This window comes from Lynx canadensis, chromosome C1 (genome assembly GCF_007474595.2).
Source record: "Lynx canadensis isolate LIC74 chromosome C1, mLynCan4.pri.v2, whole genome shotgun sequence".
In the NCBI taxonomy this organism is placed as follows: domain Eukaryota; kingdom Metazoa; phylum Chordata; class Mammalia; order Carnivora; family Felidae; genus Lynx; species Lynx canadensis.
The window spans coordinates 104,744,805-104,764,159 of NC_044310.1; the positions used below are offsets into that span (position 1 = coordinate 104,744,805).

Sequence of the window (19,355 nt, forward strand, 5' to 3'; positions counted from 1 at the left end):
CTTGCACGGACTTCTCTGCCAGAGCTGCAGAGTGATAGTTAATTGCTGCTTCCCTTGCAGATGCTAGTTTCCTCTGGTGCTGCTGTCTTTGGTTCTTAAGAAGTAAAGTTGCTTCAGCTGTAGTTCTTTCCGTTACACTTAAAGATTCTTCTACCAACCCCAATCTTCCTTAGTCACAGCTGTCTAGATAAGTGACAGCTCCCCCGAGCACACCGTTGCTGGCGTCTCTGCCAGCAGACTTGGGAGAAAAGGCCAACAAGTAGAGAAATCCAGTAGCTTCAGTGAGCTAATTCTGGGGCTGGGGAGTGAGTTTATCACACTAAAGTAGAGGCACAGATCATGGCCTTCATCTGCAAGATGGTGTCATCTGAATGTTTAATAGGAGGATGACAAAATAGGGACGTATTCGGTGGCAACGTTCCATCCTGACAGCTAGAATGGGATTTTTTCCATCAGTGTTGTGTGCCTATTTGATGGCCTGTGTCAACAGACCAGTAATGTGGGTGTGTGCATTTTATGGGTAACCGGGTCCAAATGATGCCTTAGCAAAAATTTACTTGTAAATGTTCATAAATTTGAAGAAATAATTGTTGCTTCTGATTGTTAGTCAGAATTGCTATTATGAGGTAACCCTGCTTGGATCTTACCACCCCCAAAAAAGTGACTAGCTCTGTATGAAATGAAACTATTTTACCAGTATATAAAGTCTTTTTATAAAGATTTTCCTGGAGATCAACCCATTTTGTAATTTCCATTTTGTGGTATAACCTGTTCTCCTTCAAGTTAGGGCTGATCAACAGATTAACACAAGTAGCTGCCTCGGGCCAAATTACCCAAGCCTTGTTTTCAAATCTTAGGCTCATTAGTACATGAAAAAGGAATGCAGTAGTAGAATGCTATTATTAAGCACCAGCTGCAGAGTATCATTGCTAGTACGAGGAACAGAGGCGAAATTTTCAGCAACTGGGAGAATGTCCCTTGTTCCAAAGCCTCTCTTTAAAATATAGAAGGAATTGGGGCGCCTGGGTGGCGCAGTCGGTTAAGCGTCCGACTTCAGCCAGGTCACGATCTCGCGGTCCGGGAGTTCGAGCCCCGCGTCGGGCTCTGGGCTGATGGCTCAGAGCCTGGAGCTTGTTTCCGATTCTGTGTCTCCCTCTCTCTCTGCCCCTCCCCCGTTCATGCTCTGTCTCTCTCTGTCCCAAAAATAAATAAACGTTGAAAAAAAAATTTAAAAAAAAAAAATAATAAATAAAAATATAGAAGGAATAAACAATACTTGTGTTTTGAATCACCATGTCACACAGAATTGTTTCATTACCTAATACCTTCATCAAAAACTTTTAGTGTAGGGGCGCCTGGGTGGCGCAGTCAGTTAAGCGTCCGACTTCAGCCAGGTCACGATCTCGCGGTCCGTGAGTTCGAGCCCCGCGTCAGGCTCCGGGCTGATGGCTCGGAGCCTGGAGCCTGTTTCCGATTCTGTGTCTCCCTCTCACTCTGCCCCTCCCCCGTTCATGCTCTGTCTCTCTCTGTCCCAAAAATAAATAAACATTGAAAAACTTTTAGTGTAGTTATACCATTTTCTTTAACCAAGGGGTAAAACGTTTTGAATTTTTTTTTAAGTTTACTTATTTTGAGAGAGAGAGAGAGCGCGTGCGTGTGCGCGCTCGCGCACAAGTGGGGGAGGGGCAGAGAGAGCGGGAGAGAGAGAATCCCATGCGGGGTTCGATCCCACGAACCAGGAAATAATGACCTGAGCCAAAATCAAAAGTTATGCATTTAACTAACTGAGCCACCCAGGCACCCCCGAATTTTTTAAAGAGGTACAACACACACACAATTTCAATAAACAGTTTCTGTAGTTGAGATACACTCCAATATTTTCCACCTCTCAGGGAGATTTCCGTAATTAAAATACTTTTCCAATATTAAACTTTAAGTAATCACAAAAACATTACTTCACATGCTTGTGCCTTGACTTTATAAATAGACACATGCCAAAGCTGTCTACAAATGAAACATGTTAAAAATCACTTCTCACTGGATAACCCAGAGAGCAGAAAAAAATATTGGTTCAGGTTTGATTTACTCAAGGTAAACACGAATTAGGTTTGTATCATATTATCTTAAGGATTCTGAAAATAAACACTATACAGTATAAATGAAGACTTTGGATTCATTTTTAAAAACTACTGGTGTATGACAGGTTTATAATAACGTTAGTTAACTATGGATAGGTTACATCAACTGTCGGAAACAAAGTTATGACTTCAAATCAAAATACAAAACGTACTGGCTCAATTTGCAACTCCAAAAGGAAAGTTAAAGGAACCCAGAATTTTTTCTGCTTCTTGGACAAAAGTGAATAAATAAGGCAGATGATGAGTTAAACTATTAAATTGTAATGTCTCACATGCCATCCAAGTGTTTGAGAACTTTCGGGCTGTTTCTGTTTTTAAAAAGACATTCAAAGCCCCAGTGGAGGGTTCAAAAAGTGAATGTCATACACTGAAACTATTAACAAATCTTCCATTTATTTGAAGCAATTCAATTTCAAAAACTTTTAAGTTACAGCAGTCACAGAAGAAAAAAAAACAGGGAACAGTCAGAAACAAAATAATCAGGAGTGCTGCATTTTTTTGTTTTTAACACTGTCATGGCTTTATTCAAAACACAGTTGCACAAAATTATTAACTTCAAAGTTTTTTAAGGACAGTTTTGAGGAATTTAACACACTATATACATACCGCCATACAAAGAGCATTAAAATAGGACCAAAAACTTCTACAAAATATAAAACCCACCCTTACTTATTTGCATGAAAATACCACCCACAAAGCTAAATAAGTCTTAAAAAAGTCATTTGGAGGCTCTAAATGTTGTTTTCAAACCGAAGAACTCTAATTTTGATTGCACAATAAGACGATTGATAAAGTCAGTATATAGATTTCATTTTAAAAATAAGTATTTTATAGTCTGGCATATACTCTGTGATGAGAATTCTTAGGGACTACAACAGGGCATTTCAAATGTTAAAAAGGAGTAAAATGTTAGCCTTTTGGAGATTCCAATCCCCCCCTCAAAACTTATTCCAAGAGTTTTATTTCAGTCACTTGTGCAACGTTTTTAGTTTACCCACAAATAACTTCGTAGTTTTTACTCTAAAACCCAAAGTCATACATTTGAAACTAAAAAAGAAGTTCTTTACTCAGTAATTTAAATGTGTCCCAGTAACTTCAATTAATTTGCTGAATGCTAACTTTACAAAAACTTACAGATATCCAAAACAAAGCAGAAAAACATTTAGATAGCCAACAATTTCAAAAGCAATTGCCTTGACCGTGGAGCCTCCACAACAAAAAGGGGATGTACTTTTCTATTGTTATTATATTTAGTAGCCATATATAGAAACACACATTTGTCCTGAAATATTTTCGATTTTTAATGGACATCCACTTGAAAATAAATCTTAATCTTGAATACTGATTTAGTTTCAAATATGTTTCCAACTTCCCAGTATATTCCAATTAAAAGCTATATCTGGTAATACCTTAAAACTATAAGAATAATGAAAGGTTCTACTCAGAAAAATTAGAAATACTTTGCAGTGTGGTATCTAAATCGTTTGGGAAGCTAACTTGAAAATTTGACTTGAATGTCTCATTAATTATCAACAGGCAATAGTTCTGACTTTTGAGGAATATTAATTCTGCTTCTGAAAGCCTCCTCTACTCTTCTTTCTGCATCCTAATAATACGGTCTGTACATCTTGTCAATCAAAAATGATTTACAGTAAGCAGAATCTGTTGCATACAAATGTACTGGTAATAATATTTGTATCTCAGAAAATACTCAATTTCTTTCACTTAGCTTGTTTAAAACTGAGACAGTCTGAAAAGGTGGTTGAGGTATAAAAGACTAAAAGTTTTCCTGGGTATCACATGAGTTTCCCAACTTTTTTTTGAGATAGAGGGAGAGGAGTGAAAAGAGAAATGAAAGTGATTATAAAGGAATTGCTGGGAGGAAAATAAAGAATGCACATTTAAAAACAAAATAACCAACCTACTAGTATGTTGTAATCTTCAGCCTGAAAAAGAAAGGGCTCACCTGCATGTCTCTGAACACATCTCTCTGAACTTCAAAAAGAAAATCGTATTAGTCATCTGACTTTAAAAGTTTTCAGAAGCCTCCACAAAAGCTATGAACTACATTGAGTAGAACCTTTACTATTCTGCTCCTACTTTCCAAGCTACTCAAGTGACAAAAAAGCATCCAAATACCCTTAGCCAAAAAAAAAAAAAAAAAAAGTCATTGCCTTCAAACTAAAGATCTCTGGGTCACCTCTAAAAAAATAACCAACTTCTCATTCAAGAGACTTCATTTCATATTCCAGCTGATCATGATTTCCATTAACTATAAATAACTTTAAAACCTTATGAATGAAGTGCACCAAACTACGCCTGTGTAAAAGTGATCATGTTTTAATTATGGGCTAAAAATAACTAATACAATGAGCTTGAATGAGAAAAATGAAGATTCTAAATAAATTGCTAGGGAATTTCACAACAGGGTCAATGAAAATGTTTTCTCTACATACAGTATGATCATTAACAGACTAGTAAATCTTATTTGGAATGATAAGGCAAAAATAGTAAAACCACACTTTTCCTATAAAAAGTTACAGGTTATTTTCCGTAGGGTTCACTATGGTACATGAAGAAACAAAGAAGATGTGATCACTCTATTGCACACCCAGGAACTTTAGGGAATCTGGTCTTAGAATGATCTAGTCGTCTTCTTCATCTCCATCGTCTTCAGCATCTCGTTTCCTTTTTTCCCCTCGAAGACCTTCTTCTTCTGAAGGAAGAGTGAAAGAAAAATTGTAAAGTACTCAATTTTACCAAATGAGTACCTGTTAAATTACAAAGTTTTGAATCTAAGTGAAAACTTAATGGCATAAAAAAAATTACAGGTTTGGGGCGCCTGGGTGGCTCAGTTGGTTAAGCATCCGACTTCAGCTTAGGTCATGATCTCATGGTTAGTGGGTTCGAGCCCTGCGACGGGCTCTGTGCTGACAGCTCAGAGCCTGGGGCCTGGAGCCTGCTTTGGATTCAGCGTCTCCCTATCTCTCTGCTTCTCCCCTGTTCATGCTCTGTCTCTCTCTCTCAAAAGGAAATAAACATTAAAAAAATTTTTTTTTTAATTATAGGTTTAAGTTTCCTCTCCGAAAATTTTTCAATTTTAGTGTATTGTAAAGGCTTAATAGACAGAAATCCATAAATAATGACAGCTTGCTGTGCACCCTTGTGGCCAAATCATGAAGTACAGATCAAGAAACTAGGGGCTTGTCATTACAAGAATTATTAGCGAATTTTTAAATTTATTTTGAAAGACCTAGGTAAAGAGGACTAGAGAGCATTATTTGAGAATTCCACTGCTCTTCTCTTGAGAGATAAGGCTTCACCCTCTTCAAAATGAAAGACCTAAGAAAGTAATAAATTAAGGCTCAAGGTTCCATGATCTCTTCATACCATTTTAAAAATAAATGTTAGAGTGGTGCCTGGGTGGCTCAGTCGGTTAAGTGTCCGACTTTGGCTCAGGTCATGATCTCACAGTTCGTGGGTTCTAGCCCCGCATAGGGCTCTGTGCTGAGCTGAGCCTGGAGCCTGCTTTGGGATTCTCTGTCTCCCTCTCTGCTCTTCCCCTGCTCGTGCTCTGTCTCTCTCTGTCTCTCAAAAATAAATAAACGTTAAAAAAAAAATTTTTTTAATAAAAATAAATGTTAGAGGCTGGTTTTTTGTTTGTTTTTTAATGAAATTATTGAATGCCCTGAGAACATTACTCTTTTAAAAAGGTTTTAGGGGTGCCTGGCTGGCTTGTTACAAGGAGCATAAGACTCTTGATCCCAACCAAGGTCATGAGTTCGAGCCACACGTTGAGTGTAGAGATTACTTAAATCAATTTTAAAAGAAAAAGGTTTCATACTTCTCAAGCTGCTCTATGTTACCAAAATCAATTACAATTTGAATTATAGACTCATTTGTTAAAGTTTATATGAATAATAGCTGTAACTTGAATGTTAGGATTTCTTTAATGGCTAATGTAACTCACCATCTTCTTCCTCTTCTTCCCCTTCTTCAACATAGTCATCATCATCTTCTTCATCCTTGAAAATCAAATATTCGATTTGAGAATAAAAAGCCATGACACATATTTTTCACTGTTTGGTAATAATACATTCCAACAAGAGCAAAAAACTATGGTCATTCTACATTCTGACAACCTGTGTCTAACTTACATAGGTGTTTTCTAGGAACCCAACTAAATCTAGATTCTTTATGAAAGTAATTTATGTTTTGGACCAGCACTGTTCAAAAGAACTTTCTGCAACAATGGAAATGTTCTGTATCTATGCTGTCCACATGTGGCTACTGAGCATTTAAAATGTGACCAGTACAGGGGTGCCTGGGTGGCTCAGTCAGCAGAACATGCAACTTTTTTTTTTTTAAGTTTATTTATCCATTGAGAGAGAGAGAGAGAGGGAGAGGGGCGGGGGGGGGGGGGGAGAGAGAGAGAGAGAGAGAGAGAGTGTGTGTGTATGTGTGTGTGCAAGTGGGATAGGGACAGAGAGAGGGGGAGAGAGAATCCCAAGCAGGCTCTGCACTGTCAGCATGGAGCCCAATGTGGGACTCAAACCCACAAACCGTGAGAGATCGTGACCTGAGCTGAAATCAAGAGTTGGACGCCTAACTGACTGAGCCACCCAGGCGCCCCAAAGTGTGCAACTCTTGATCTTGCAGTTGTGAGTTCGAGCCCCATGTTGGGTGTAGAGATTACTTAAAAATAAAAAAAATCTTAAAAAATAAATGAAATAAATAAAAATAAAAAAATAAAATGTGACCAGTACAAACAAAGAACTAAATTTTTCATTTTATTTTAATTTAAATAACGAAATATGTCCAGTGGCTACCATAATGGACAGAGTACCTTTAGACTATTTCAAAGAAAGGTCTTCTATTTTATAGAGTGAGAAAGTAATTACCTGAATTCTTGCCCCAACATAGTAATATGCACTAAATATGTCACTTAATCTCTCTAGACCTCAGTTTTCCTTTTTTTTTTTAATGTTTATTTTTCAAAGAGACAGAGCATGAGTCGGGGAGGGACAGACAGAAGGAGACACAGAATCTGAAGCAGACTCCAGGCTCTAAGCTGTCAGCACAGAGCCCGACGTGGGACTCGAACTCACAAACAGTGAGTTCATGACCTGAGCTGAAGTTGGACACTTAACCGACTAAGCCGCCTAGGTGCCCCTGGACCTCAGTTTCCTAATCAATAAAAGAAAGTATTCATCTAGAAAGATCTACAAATTCCTTCTATATCTAAAAATCTACACATCAAAACAGCAAAAAAATCACACAAAAAAGTCATAAAACTTGATCTATAACTCTTGTGAAAGAGCTGTTCAGGATAGCTAAGATGTAAACATAGCCTTGAAACATCATAACTTTTTTTTTTTTTTTTACTTTAACCAATTGGGATACAAATCTCTAAAGTGCACTACCATTTTATGCTAACAAACCTTTCCCTTGCATAATCAGTCATCATTTTGACCATGAACATTATACTCATTAGTGTATGCTATTCCCTCAGAGCCTATTAATATACGTAGGATGGTTTTCTCCTTTTAAAAATGACCCTCACCTCTACTTTTAATTGTACCTTTTCCTAGTTTTCGTGCCTTCTCTTTTACAGTAGGTTACTACTTCAATTTTAATCTGCTATGGATTCAGAAAATAGATCAATAAGCTTATTAGAGATTTGAATATAAAAGAGAAAATAGGTTTAGAATAACAGCTGAAACACTGTCCTACAAAGAAAATGTCTTTGGTTACTTTATGTTGGCTATTCAGAGGCCTTTTACACTTACTGCCAAATAGTTGAGTTCTACTATATGTTTGAAAAAAATGAAACCAATCTAGGGTCTCCCCTCCAACCCCACAAAAGTTTACTGCTCCTTAAAAATATTTTAATTGGCAGGGCACGTGGGTGGCTCCATCGGTTAAGTGTCTGACTTCAGCTGAGTTCATAATTTCATGGTTCGTGGACTCGAGCCCCATATCAGGCTCTGTGCTAACAGTGCAGAGCCTGCTTTGGATTCTGTGTCTCCCTCTCTTTCTGTCCCTCTCCCACTCACTCTTTATCTCTTTCAAAAATAAACAAAAGAAACACTTTAATTGGCAAATGTCAAGAATTGCTGGGTATTGAAGGAAAATTTGTACAACCCATCCCTTTCACAATATCCATAGCCCCATTTGTGTCTAGAAATACTAAACAGAACTTAATTTCCCAGCACATAGCTAGGATCCCCTGAGAAACTCACCTGCACAACACTCATATCAGAAATCAGTCTTATACAATCAATTCAAATACTGAAAAGCATTCTATTCCAGAACATCATCAAGCTACAAGGAGCAGAAGAAATAGATGGGGTAGCCAATAGTATAAAAAGGAACCACAGTAAAAATCAGGAGAACCTAAAGCCTTAAACTAAAGAGGAAAAGAAAGGAAGAGAGAAGGGTAGAGAAGAGAGGGGACAGGAAGAGGAAGGAAAGGGAAAGAAATAAAAAGAAAGAAAAACAAGGGACACATTTTAAACATCTCCTATCTGCAAATGATAAGTGAGGATATTTAAATATTTGCAATTTTTTAAAAAACAGTGGAGACACTAATCACATTTATTCCTTAATTTAGAAAAGCCCAAGTCTCAGAAGCTAATTACTTCTCTGGATTTTGCTTTAAACAAAATATGGTTCAACTAATTGATTCATGGAGTGGCTCAGTCAGTTAAGTATCTGACTTTTTTTTTTTTTAATTAACATTTTATTTATTTTTCAGAGACAGAGTGTGAGTGGGGGAGGGGCAGAGAGCGAGGGAGACATAGAATCCCAAGCAGGCTCCAGGCTCTGAGCTGTCAGCACAGAGCCCAGCAGGGGCTGGAACCCACCAACTGTGAGATCATGACCTGAGCTGAAGCTGGGTGCTAAACCAACTGAGCCACCCAGATGTGCCAAGTATCTGATTCTTGATTTTGGCTCAGGTCATGATCTCACAGTTTGTGAGTTCGAACCCCACATCAGGCTCCGTGCTGTCAGTGCAGAGCCTGCTTGGGATTCTCTTTCTTTCTCTCTCTCCCTCAAAAATAAATAAATAAACTTTAAAAAGTTGATTCATGTTTTTAAGCCTTTTTTATTTTTTATTATTTTTTTAATGTTTATTGAGAGAGAGAGAGAGAGAGAGAGAGGGAGAGAGGGAGCCGGGGAGGGGCAGAGAGAGGAGAGAGAAAGAATCCCAAGCAGGTTCTGCGATGTCAGCACAGAGCCCAGTGTGGGGCTCAATCTCACTAACCTTGTGAGATCATGACCTGAGCCAAAATCAAGAGTCAGACGCTTAACCAACTGAGCCACCCAGGCATCTAAGCCTTTTTTTAAATTGAAGTAGACTTGACACACCATGTTACATTAGTTTCAGGTGTACAACATGGTGATTCAGCAAGTCTATATCTTATGTTACACTCACCACAAGTATAGCTATCATCTAAGCCTTTAGTTTTTAATGTCATCTATTAGATGATACCCCTCAATAAAGACTCAGCTTTCATCAGTGACTTGTTCAGTAGAAACCATGATCTTTTCCCAATTAATGGGAAATAACATGTTTCCTCATTGTACTATGACAGTACAGGGGCACCACAATTCCCAATTCTTCTACAGCCCCCATCCCCATTTTTAACGAAATGTCCTACAGATACATCAAGACCTTCTTTATCCATATTAATTCCTTACCTCTAAAGAGCAGATGAAATAAAAATATTATTCAAACCATGCAGGTACTACACTGACTTAACATCGTGGGAATTACCTCAGAGATTTTTGCTCTATACTGGACTGTGTCACTTTTAACATTTCCCAATATTCAGTGGAATGATAAACACAAACATCAGCAGTCAGCTGAAAATCATTTTAATGTGTATTTCTTTTGGGAGACAGTGCGTGGCTCCACGCCACCAGAGCCTGACAGAGGGCTTAAACTCAGGAACCACAAGATTATGACTTGAGCCAAAACCAAGACTCAGACGCTTAACACACTGAGCCGCCAAGGCACCCCAATTGAAAGTCATTTTTAGGGGCAGGTGCCTGGATGGCTCAGTCAGTTGAGCATCCGACTTCAGCTCAGGTCATGATCTCGCAGTTTGTGAGTTCAAGCCCCTCATCAGGCTCTGTGCTGACAGCATGAATCCTAGAATATGCTTCAGAATCTGTGTCTCCCTCTCTCTTCCCCTCCTCTGCTTGCCTCTGTCTCCATCTCAAAAATAAATAAACATTATGGGGTGACTGGGTGGCTCAAGTTGGTTAAGCATCCGACTTTGGCTCAGGTCATGATCTCCCGGTTAGGGAGTTTAAGCCCCACATCAGGCTCTGTGCTGACAGCTCACAGACTAGAGCCTGCTTTGCATTCTGCGTCTCACTCTCTCTGCGCCTCCGCCCCCCCCCCTCTCAAAAATAAATAAACGTTAAAAAATTGTGGGGAAAAAATGAATAAATAAATAAATAAATAAACATTAAAAAAAAACTTTTTAAGGTTTTAAACTACTTAATACTAGGGGTGCCTGGATGGCTCAATCGGTTACGCATCTGACTTTTGATTTTGGCTCAGGTTGTGATCTCATGGTTCATGAAATCAAGCCCCAGGACAGACTCTGAGTGGGTAGTACAGAGTCTACTTGAGATTCTCTCTCTCCCTCTCTACACTCCTCCCCTTCCTTATAAATAAATAAATAAATAATAAAATTATATCAGAGAAAAATTATCATCAGTGATATTACCTATCTAACCAATGTAAAGGTCATTAGGAAAACAAATAATGCTAACAATTCCTAGTCTAAATCAAGAGATATTATTTTTAATAATAAAAAACTTTGAATTATTAACATAAAATAATAATTTAACAACATTAGGAGAAAATAATAATTCCCAGGGGCTGAAGATCATTTGTTCAAGTCAACTGACGTTTTCTGTGAGCTTACTATGTTCCTGTCAACGCACTAGATGCTGAGATACAAAGATAAATGGCCCTTCCCTCAAGGAGCTCACCCTCGAGTAGAAAGTGGCCAAATAAACAAGTTTTTACAAAAGTGTCTACAGGCAATAAAGCCTAATCAAGGTTCAAAGGTAACACAGGAAGGAGTAGTTATCTATGAAAACTTACAAAAAGCTTCAATAATGAAGCAACTCCAAAACAGTTTTTAAAGAGTCTGCAATGCATGATTTGCATAGTAGTCACAGGAGTATATATACATAAGTGGCTTGGTCATGGACTTGTACATAAAATCAGTGTACTTTACAAGCTTTACTATACTTATGTTTACCTCAGTAAGAACAGAAAATAAAGTTCACCAGAGAGCATGGGTAGAAAGTCACTACAGATAGAATACACAATGTAGCTACAGTCAGAAAGGCAAGAAATAGCTCGGTATGACAATTTAATTTGGTACTGAGGGAGAAGAGGCTAGAGGAGGAAGCAGGGGCTTATAATGATGGGCCTTGTATGTCTTGGTGGCAACAGGGAAACAAAGTGATTCATGCAGCCTGGTGACATGATCTCATTTGCATTCAGAGTACCCAAGCACATACTGTGGATGATACACCTTTGTGGTGACACTGTATTCAGAGAGACCATTTGGAAAGCTACTACAAAACCATTAGCAAGACATAATTAGGGGAAAGGAAAGTCTTCTTGAGTGCCTACGATGTGCCGGGGACTAGATACTTTAAGTGTATTATCCTGTCAGTTCCTTAAAATAATCCTAAGAGGTTGGTATAATCTCCGTTTTATAAATGCAGAAGCTGAGGCTCAGAAACTTTTGTAAAATATTCTCCGCCGTCCCACACCACTGAGGGCTGAGCGGTTTTGAACGATAGCTGGGTGGTAAAATTAACGGGGGTTTGCGATTATCTGGATACACTGTGAGCTGACGAAAAGGACAGGCAGACAGATACATGCAGACCCACAAGTCAGGAACAGCTTTCAGCTTTCCACTCAACTTCCTACTTTAGGACTTGACCTTAGGCCTAAATGGCTTTCAGTGCAGGTAAAAAGTGCCTATTCACCTGGATTTCTTCTTTCATTAAGTAGGAGAGGCCCACTTCCTCTTCTCCCTCTCCCAGTTCTGAGCCTGCCTCCTCCTCCTCCTCCTCCTCCTCTTCCTCCTCCTCCTCGTCCTCCTCCTCCTCCTCATAGCCTTCTGGTGGACCAGCTTCATCTTCCTCTTCGTCTTCGTCATCTTCATCTCCGTCTTTAAAAATATTTTGAAAGATGAACAAATGGCTGGGAAAAATGTTTCTTGCTAGTATGTCGATCCTATTTTCCCTTGTCCCAATCACCTCAAACTCTTAAGCCAACGGGTGGGTGGAAAGTATCCCAGGGTGATTTTCTTTTTTTTAAGACTTCCCTTTTGTAACATCCTCCTTTACTATTTGAGAAACATGGCTTCTATATACTGAACTGTTTCCAACATATAGATTGTCATCAAAACGTTGCATGCACTAGGGGCGCCTGGGGGGCTCAGTCCATTAAGCGTCCCACTTCAGCTCAGGTCATGATCTCGCAGTTTGTGAGTTGGAGCCCCACGTTGGGCTCTGTGCTGACAGCTCAGAGCTTTGGAGCCTCCTTCGGATGCTGTGTCTCCTTGTCTCTCTATCCCTTCCCCACTCTCACTCTGTTTCTCTCTCTCAAAAATAAGTAAACATTAAAAAAAAATTCTTTAATAAATAAAAAATGAAATGTTACATGCACTAAACTTTATTTTGTGGACACTTCAAAGCCCTTTTATCTATCATTCCATTCCATCATTTTCTAACATTGTTTATCCTTCAAATTTCTTTTTAGAGTAAAAAACTTTTTTTTTTTAATATTTATTTTTGAGAGAGAGGGAGTGCAAGTGGGGGAGGGGTGTGGAGGTGGGGGACAAAGGATCCCAAGCAAGCTCCCTGCTGACAGCAGAGAGCCTGATGTGGAACTCAAACCCAGGAACCTCGAGATCATGACCTGAGTCAAAGTCAGACGCTTAACCAACTGAGCCACCCAGGCACCCCGTTACAGTAAAAAACTTTTATGGGCTCTTTTATTTGAGCAGGTCATGATCTCAAGGTTCATGAGAGGGGGAGCCCCGGGCTGTGCTCTGCGGCTGACAGCACAAAGCCTGCTCCGGATTCTCTCTGCCCCTCCCCCACTTGCACTCTCTGATGCACTCTCTCAAAATAAATAAACTTAAAAAAAAAAAAAAAAAACTTTTCAACCAAGAATAATAAACAGTATTCCATAACTAACAAGATCCATTCCAACATCTGTTAGTCACCCATTTATCCAAACATGTATATTCAGTATCTAATTTCAGAACATTTTCATCACCCCCCTCAAAAAAACCCATACACATTTACAGTCACTCCCCAATCTCCTCTCCCCCAGCCCTGGTGACCACTACTCCACCTTCTATGAATATGCCTATTCTGGACATGCCATACAAATGAAGTCATACAAAATGTGGCCTTTTGTGTCTGGCTTTTTTCACTTCATAGAATGTTCTCAAAGGTACAGCATTTATCAGTGCCTCATTCATTCTTATGACAGAATAATATTTCATTGTATGGACATATCACATTTTGTTTATCCATCAGTTGATAGGCCATTTGGATTGTTTCCATTTCTTGGCTATTATGGATAACACGCAAGGAATGGTTCCTTTTTTTAAAAAAAAAAAAAAAAAGGTACTATTTTAAAAGTTACCACTTTTACTAGGTGGTGGTTACACAGTTTATACAGATATAAAATTTTCACGGAGCTTGGTACTACAATAATCATTAAATTCCCCAAGCTACCAGAAATCTTAAAGAAGAAACACAGGATTAGGGCTTTGGGTTTTTAAATTTTTCTTCTTACTAATCTCTTTTTTTTCCCCCCAACACCTAAATATCCAGGCCCAATCTAAATTGCATGGCTAGACTGGAGGCTGTATTTATAGGCATTAAGAATGATTACCCTCATCGTCCTCTTCTTCTGAGTCCGGTGCCTCGTTATCATCCTGGTCAAATCCATCTAGGTAAGTGATTTGCTGCAGCAGTTCAAAAATACTTTCTCTGTAATCCTCCAGGTTTGTGATCTCACAGTTAAACAAGTCAAGACTTTTCAAATTTTTAAGATTTTGCTGGAAAAGTGAAAAGTTAAAGCTTACATTTCAAGATTTTAAATACTATATTACTTCTTTGTAATTCATGAACCAGAAAACACATATTTGAAATCAGAATGATTTTTGGATCTTTCGCATTTTATAATGAAGGGTTATTGTATCAATTCTCTTAATGAGGCCCCAGGATGCAAGTATCACAAGGGAAGGGGCTTTATTCTGTTCACCACTGTAACTGCAGCACCTGATTAGTGCCTTACTATGGTAGCCACTTAATAGATTCTGTTGACAAAATATGTGCATAAATAGACAATAACAACATTGTGGTTAGCTTAAATCTAGTCAAGCTTATTGTCAACAATTTTTACCTCCTCCCAAGCTTTTCTTTAAATCAGAGCAGCAGGGGCCCCTGAGTGGCTCAGTCAGTTAAGTATCCAACTTCAGCTCAGGTCATGATCTCAAGGTTCGTGGGTTCAGGCCCCACACAGGGCTCTGTGCTGACAACTCAGAACCTGGAGCCTGCTTCAGAGTCTGTGTCTCCTTCGTTCTCTGTCCCTCCCCCGCTCGTGCTTGGTCTCCCTCTCTCTCTCAAAAATGAATAAACATTTAAAAAAATCTTTAAAAGAAGTAAAAGCAGTAACCATCTAGATCAAAACATGTAAGAAATTCAGAAGTTTCAAAGAGTGAAATATAAATCAATAATGAAATATAAATCAATAAAACAGAAGCAAATCTCAGAAAATCAACCAAAAAAGAGAAAGTCCAGAGTCTTTCCACTTACCAGAGCTTCTACTGTACTGAGATCTTTGATTTTGTTTCCACTCAGATTGAGGTAGGTAAGATTTGGACATTTCTCTGCCAGGACTTCCAAGCCTCCCGAAATTATATTGTCACTGAGTTCCAACTAAATATTCAACATGGAGAGAAAACAAACCATGGTGAAGGCTTAGGGCAGATCAGATTTTCAAAATATATCCATGTGAAGAAGAAAAACAATTGTCATTCTTTCTAGCTTCAAGAAACTGTCACAAATTATTAATTTCCAAATTCCCACCTACAAATGCCAAATAATATATTAGAACCCCTACAGAGTAAGCTTATAACCCTAGTTTGGCTCCAGTCGTGTTATAGTTGGATCTTTATGTTTCAGAGAAAAATATTTGGTAGATATTAAATCCAAATTCATGTCATAAAGCAATTTCATTATTAAATGTAAATTTCTAAAAGCATTAATAGAGCTGATTCCAAAATCCTACATAACCCTTTTTCTTATCTGTAGAAGTTTGGAAACTTCTAATTAGAAGGCAGAATGGTTGTTTCACTTGGCCAAAACCTGGGCCTCAAAATTATGATGATTTCAAGCTTAATGTCAACTTACCTTTCGAAGTTTATTTAAGCTGGGAAGCCGGGCCAGTGAACTTAGTTCCACATTAGCCATACTCAGAAACTCTAGTTTTTTAAAAGTATCATTCAGGCCCTCAATTTCCCCATTGACACATAGGCAATTATCAAGGACTAATTCTGTCACCTGTAAGACAGAAAATGAATGAGTCTTTACTTTGCAATCTGTTTAGCAAAAGATCTGAGTCTTGACACACTGGAAACATGAAGATAAAACCATCAGTCCTGGGGCGCCTGGGTGGCTCAGTCAGTTAAGCATCAGACTTTGGCTCAGGTCATGATCTCGTGGTTTGTGGGTTTGAGCCCCACCTTGGGCTCTGTGCTGACAGCTCAGAGCCTGCTTGGGATTCTCTCTCTTCTTCTCTCACTGCCTCTCCCCCACTCCTGCTTTCTCTCTCACAAAATAAATAAACTTTAAAAAAAGAATACACACATCAATCCCCTTACCCAGATCCTTTTCATTCTCTCCTCCCCCACCAAAACCTGAAATACAATCTAAAGTCATCATTATAAGTTAACCTTTTAAATTTAAACTTAGACCAATTAGTTCAATGCCTGTTGAAATCACTGATGCAGGGGAAAAAAACTTTGAAAAAGGACCCATGTGAAACTTGCTTCTGCCCCTGATGAGAAGGACTCTCAACATGAGAGCATATACTTTACAGTGAGGTGATGCCTGGGCTACTGGTAAAGGATTCCAGGGAGCTGCCCTAAAGCATAAGGGAGAAGAAAGGAAACTATTTTATTCATGTTTCCAGTTTAAATTCCTTGATCTTTGGTTGATAAATGCCACCATAACTCCCAAATACCTTATTACCCTTCGTGAAGAAATGTTAGAAAGCTCATGCTGAGAAAGCTGGCTTTTAGAGGGGCCTAACAATGTCATCCACAACGATACATCCTTGACAAAATGTTATTTCTCTGTAACACCCTCCTAGCATTTTTGTTTCTCCCACAGTGGGGGAGGGGGAGGGGCTGCATCCTCTATTAGGTCACAGTTGCAGAACAAAACTTGCTGCTGTGTGGACCTGGAAGGACTTAATCTTAAGGGGGAGACAGGAGACTCTGGCAGTCTATTCCCAATGCAAAAATATGTTTGAGGTATTTTGAGGGCTAAAAATTAGCAAGGAGGAATGCCACGTTCTCTAGTTGAGTATGACTTTGACAATTATTTTAGAGACCAGAGAAGGTATATGATCTGTTTAGAGGTAAGGAAGCCAAGGCCCAAAGGGTTAAGAATGACTTGGCTAAGGTCACACAGCAGTTTGTATGACAGAGCCGTGCCTCACTCTAAATCTTCTGACTCCTGGTCCAGCTGAGCGGGAGGAGAGAGAGCCACAAGATTTGGTGTCAGAAAGCCAGTTCTTCCACTTAAGTAACTTCACTGCCCCCGAGGGGACTCCATTTGCTAATTTGGGTTCTAGAACAATAGAATCCACCTTACAAGTCCCTCCAAGGAGAAAGGTAAAAAACAAACACAAACAGGTTTTGTAAACAGTAAAGAGCTATACAAATACAAGAGACCGTTATTACACCACAGGGGAGGAAGGAGAGACTGCAAAAAAGCAACATCCGGCACTCCCCAAAACTAGCAAGGAAATTACTACGGACAGGGTAGGTAAATGAAAGGGGGGTATGGAGGAGCAAATTCACTTTTCCAAACTAAGACATACAAAAGCATACTAAATGTGTGCTTCTGTAAGGCAGCTTTTTTTTTTCCTGAAGCCCCCAAAGAGTAGGCCCTAGAAAACTCCCATCTCTCTCTGGGGTGATAGCAGCGACTGTTTCCTCCTCCCCGCCCTCTGCCAATTTCAGAGAAAAAGGGGCTTAAAACACACACACACACACACACACACACACACACACACACACACACACACACATTAAGACCTTGGGTTCCCATTCTGCACGCCACCACAGCCCACCGAACAGAGCCCACTCCTCCCCTGTGCTGGTGTGCGCAGGCACCACCCCCACCCACCCCTGCAGAAAACAACTGTATCCTCATGTTCCACCTCTCGTGTTTATTTCAGAGGGCCGCAATTAACAAGACTCGACGCTTTCCTCGGCGCTCTGGAGTGAGAGGTTCCTCACGGACCACGGGCCCCGCTCTCGCGACCCGCAGCTCCGACCCACGGGAAACCCCAGACGGGGCGGGGACTCCTCGAGGGAACAGGGGGTCGCCTCCCCGCCCGCGTGCCCGGTACCTCCGCCCCGGGCGGAGAGGGCTGGGTGCAGCCGAGGAAGCGCCTTCAAACAGGAGGCGGAAACGCCTCCCGCCCGACCCCCGAAAAGTTGGCCGCGACCCGCCTCACGTGGCCCCTCCCAACCCCGTCTCTTTAACTGAGGCGACGGCAGCAAGAGCGCATCATTTAGTTTCGCCGAGCCCAGCTTTAACGCACAAAACTACTACGGCCCATTTGTTGAGTTCTGTGAAACCTTCTCCCGGGATCAAATTCGGAGTGACGGCCACTACGACACGACACGCCGAGTAGCATTACACCGCGGGGAGACCGAGGGGATTACGCCTCGCGTCCCCTCCCCACCTCCGGTCTCGGCGACGACTCCCAAAACTTACCCGCGGCCGCGGAACCGACCGCTGACCCAGATTCCGCCCGGCGGCGGGCGGCGCGCGCCGCTTCCCGGGGGAGTGGGCGCAGCCGGCGGCAGACGGTACCCGGACTCCGCCAGGGACCCCAGCCCGCGCCCGGCGCGACGTCAGACACCCAAGGGCCTCGAGGCCGCGGGCATCCCCCGAAAAAAAGAAAAAAAGAGTTGGCAGCGTTGCAGAAAAGTTGGACTAACTTCTCAGGCGACGATGGCTGCAGCGGGGGCAAGTGGGACCGGTGGGTCGCCCCCACGCCACCGGCCCCCAGGAGGAGGAGGAGGAGGGGACGAGGCGGCGGAGCGGCCCCCAACACTCCGCTTCCTGCCCCCACCAGGACAGGACTCCCGACTCGAAGAGGGCTGAAGGAGGCTAAGCCCCCGGGTACACACAAAAACGCCCCTAGAAACTTAAACCTTCGCCATTTTTAAGTAGAAGATTTTAATGATTTAACACTTAAAATTAAATATTTCCCCCAAACCGTAACCTCAGGGTTACGGGGTTAACTCAATACCCCTCCTCAGACACCCACCCGGATCCCTACAAAGCCGATCTTCCCAATACAGGTCCGGTGGGGAAGGGGAGGGGGCTGAGTCATCTCACCTCCTCCGGGGCTCTGTTCCTTAACTCCAGGTTAATCCTCTTCTTCATCTCCATGTCCTCCTCCTGCTCTTCTGCGGCTACTCCCTTCCCTTACCCTTTCCTGCCTTTCCCACTACCCCCAACCCTTAATTTTAAAAGATCTGTAAATGAATGAAAAGAAAAGCAAATATAAACGCCCACCACCACCAGATAGGTGTGGGGAAGAAAGAATAGCAAATGGAGTCCAAGGAGTTGGGACTCTAACTCGACTGCCCCCACCTCCTTGTCCACACACTCGCGCGCACTCACACGCACACACACACACGCGCGCACACACACATACACACACACATACACACACACACACACACACCCGCAGTTCCTTCCCCTTCAATGGCTGCTCTGAGACTGAGCCTCCATGACACGGCACCGCCAACCCCCTGGCCTACACTCCACCCACCTCCCGAATGTATTGGTCAAGTCTTCAGCATCGCACTGTTTCATTGGACTGCACAAATGTCCGTCAGT

At 41.0% G+C, this 19,355-nt stretch overlaps 1 protein-coding gene across 2 annotated transcripts; it reads right to left on the minus strand.

Moving 5' to 3' along the window:
• Positions 1-2,631: 2,631 nt before the first annotated feature.
• Positions 2,632-19,261, minus strand: ANP32E (acidic nuclear phosphoprotein 32 family member E). Of its 2 annotated transcripts, XM_030324250.1 has the most exons (7): positions 18,849-19,259; positions 15,618-15,767; positions 15,021-15,143; positions 14,095-14,260; positions 12,168-12,352; positions 6,109-6,163; positions 2,632-4,854 (listed from the first exon to the last, which is right to left on the minus strand). In XM_030324250.1, the coding sequence occupies exons 1-7, from the start codon at positions 18,900-18,902 to the stop codon at positions 4,784-4,786; spliced, it is 804 nt and encodes a 267-aa protein (XP_030180110.1). In that variant the 5' UTR covers positions 18,903-19,259; the 3' UTR covers positions 2,632-4,783. The 2 variants fall into 2 exon arrangements, with proteins under 2 accessions (XP_030180110.1, XP_030180111.1); XM_030324251.1 differs by lacking the exons at positions 2,632-4,854; positions 6,109-6,163; positions 14,095-14,260 and having other exon boundaries at positions 12,170-12,352; positions 18,849-19,261.
• Positions 19,262-19,355: the final 94 nt, after the last annotated feature.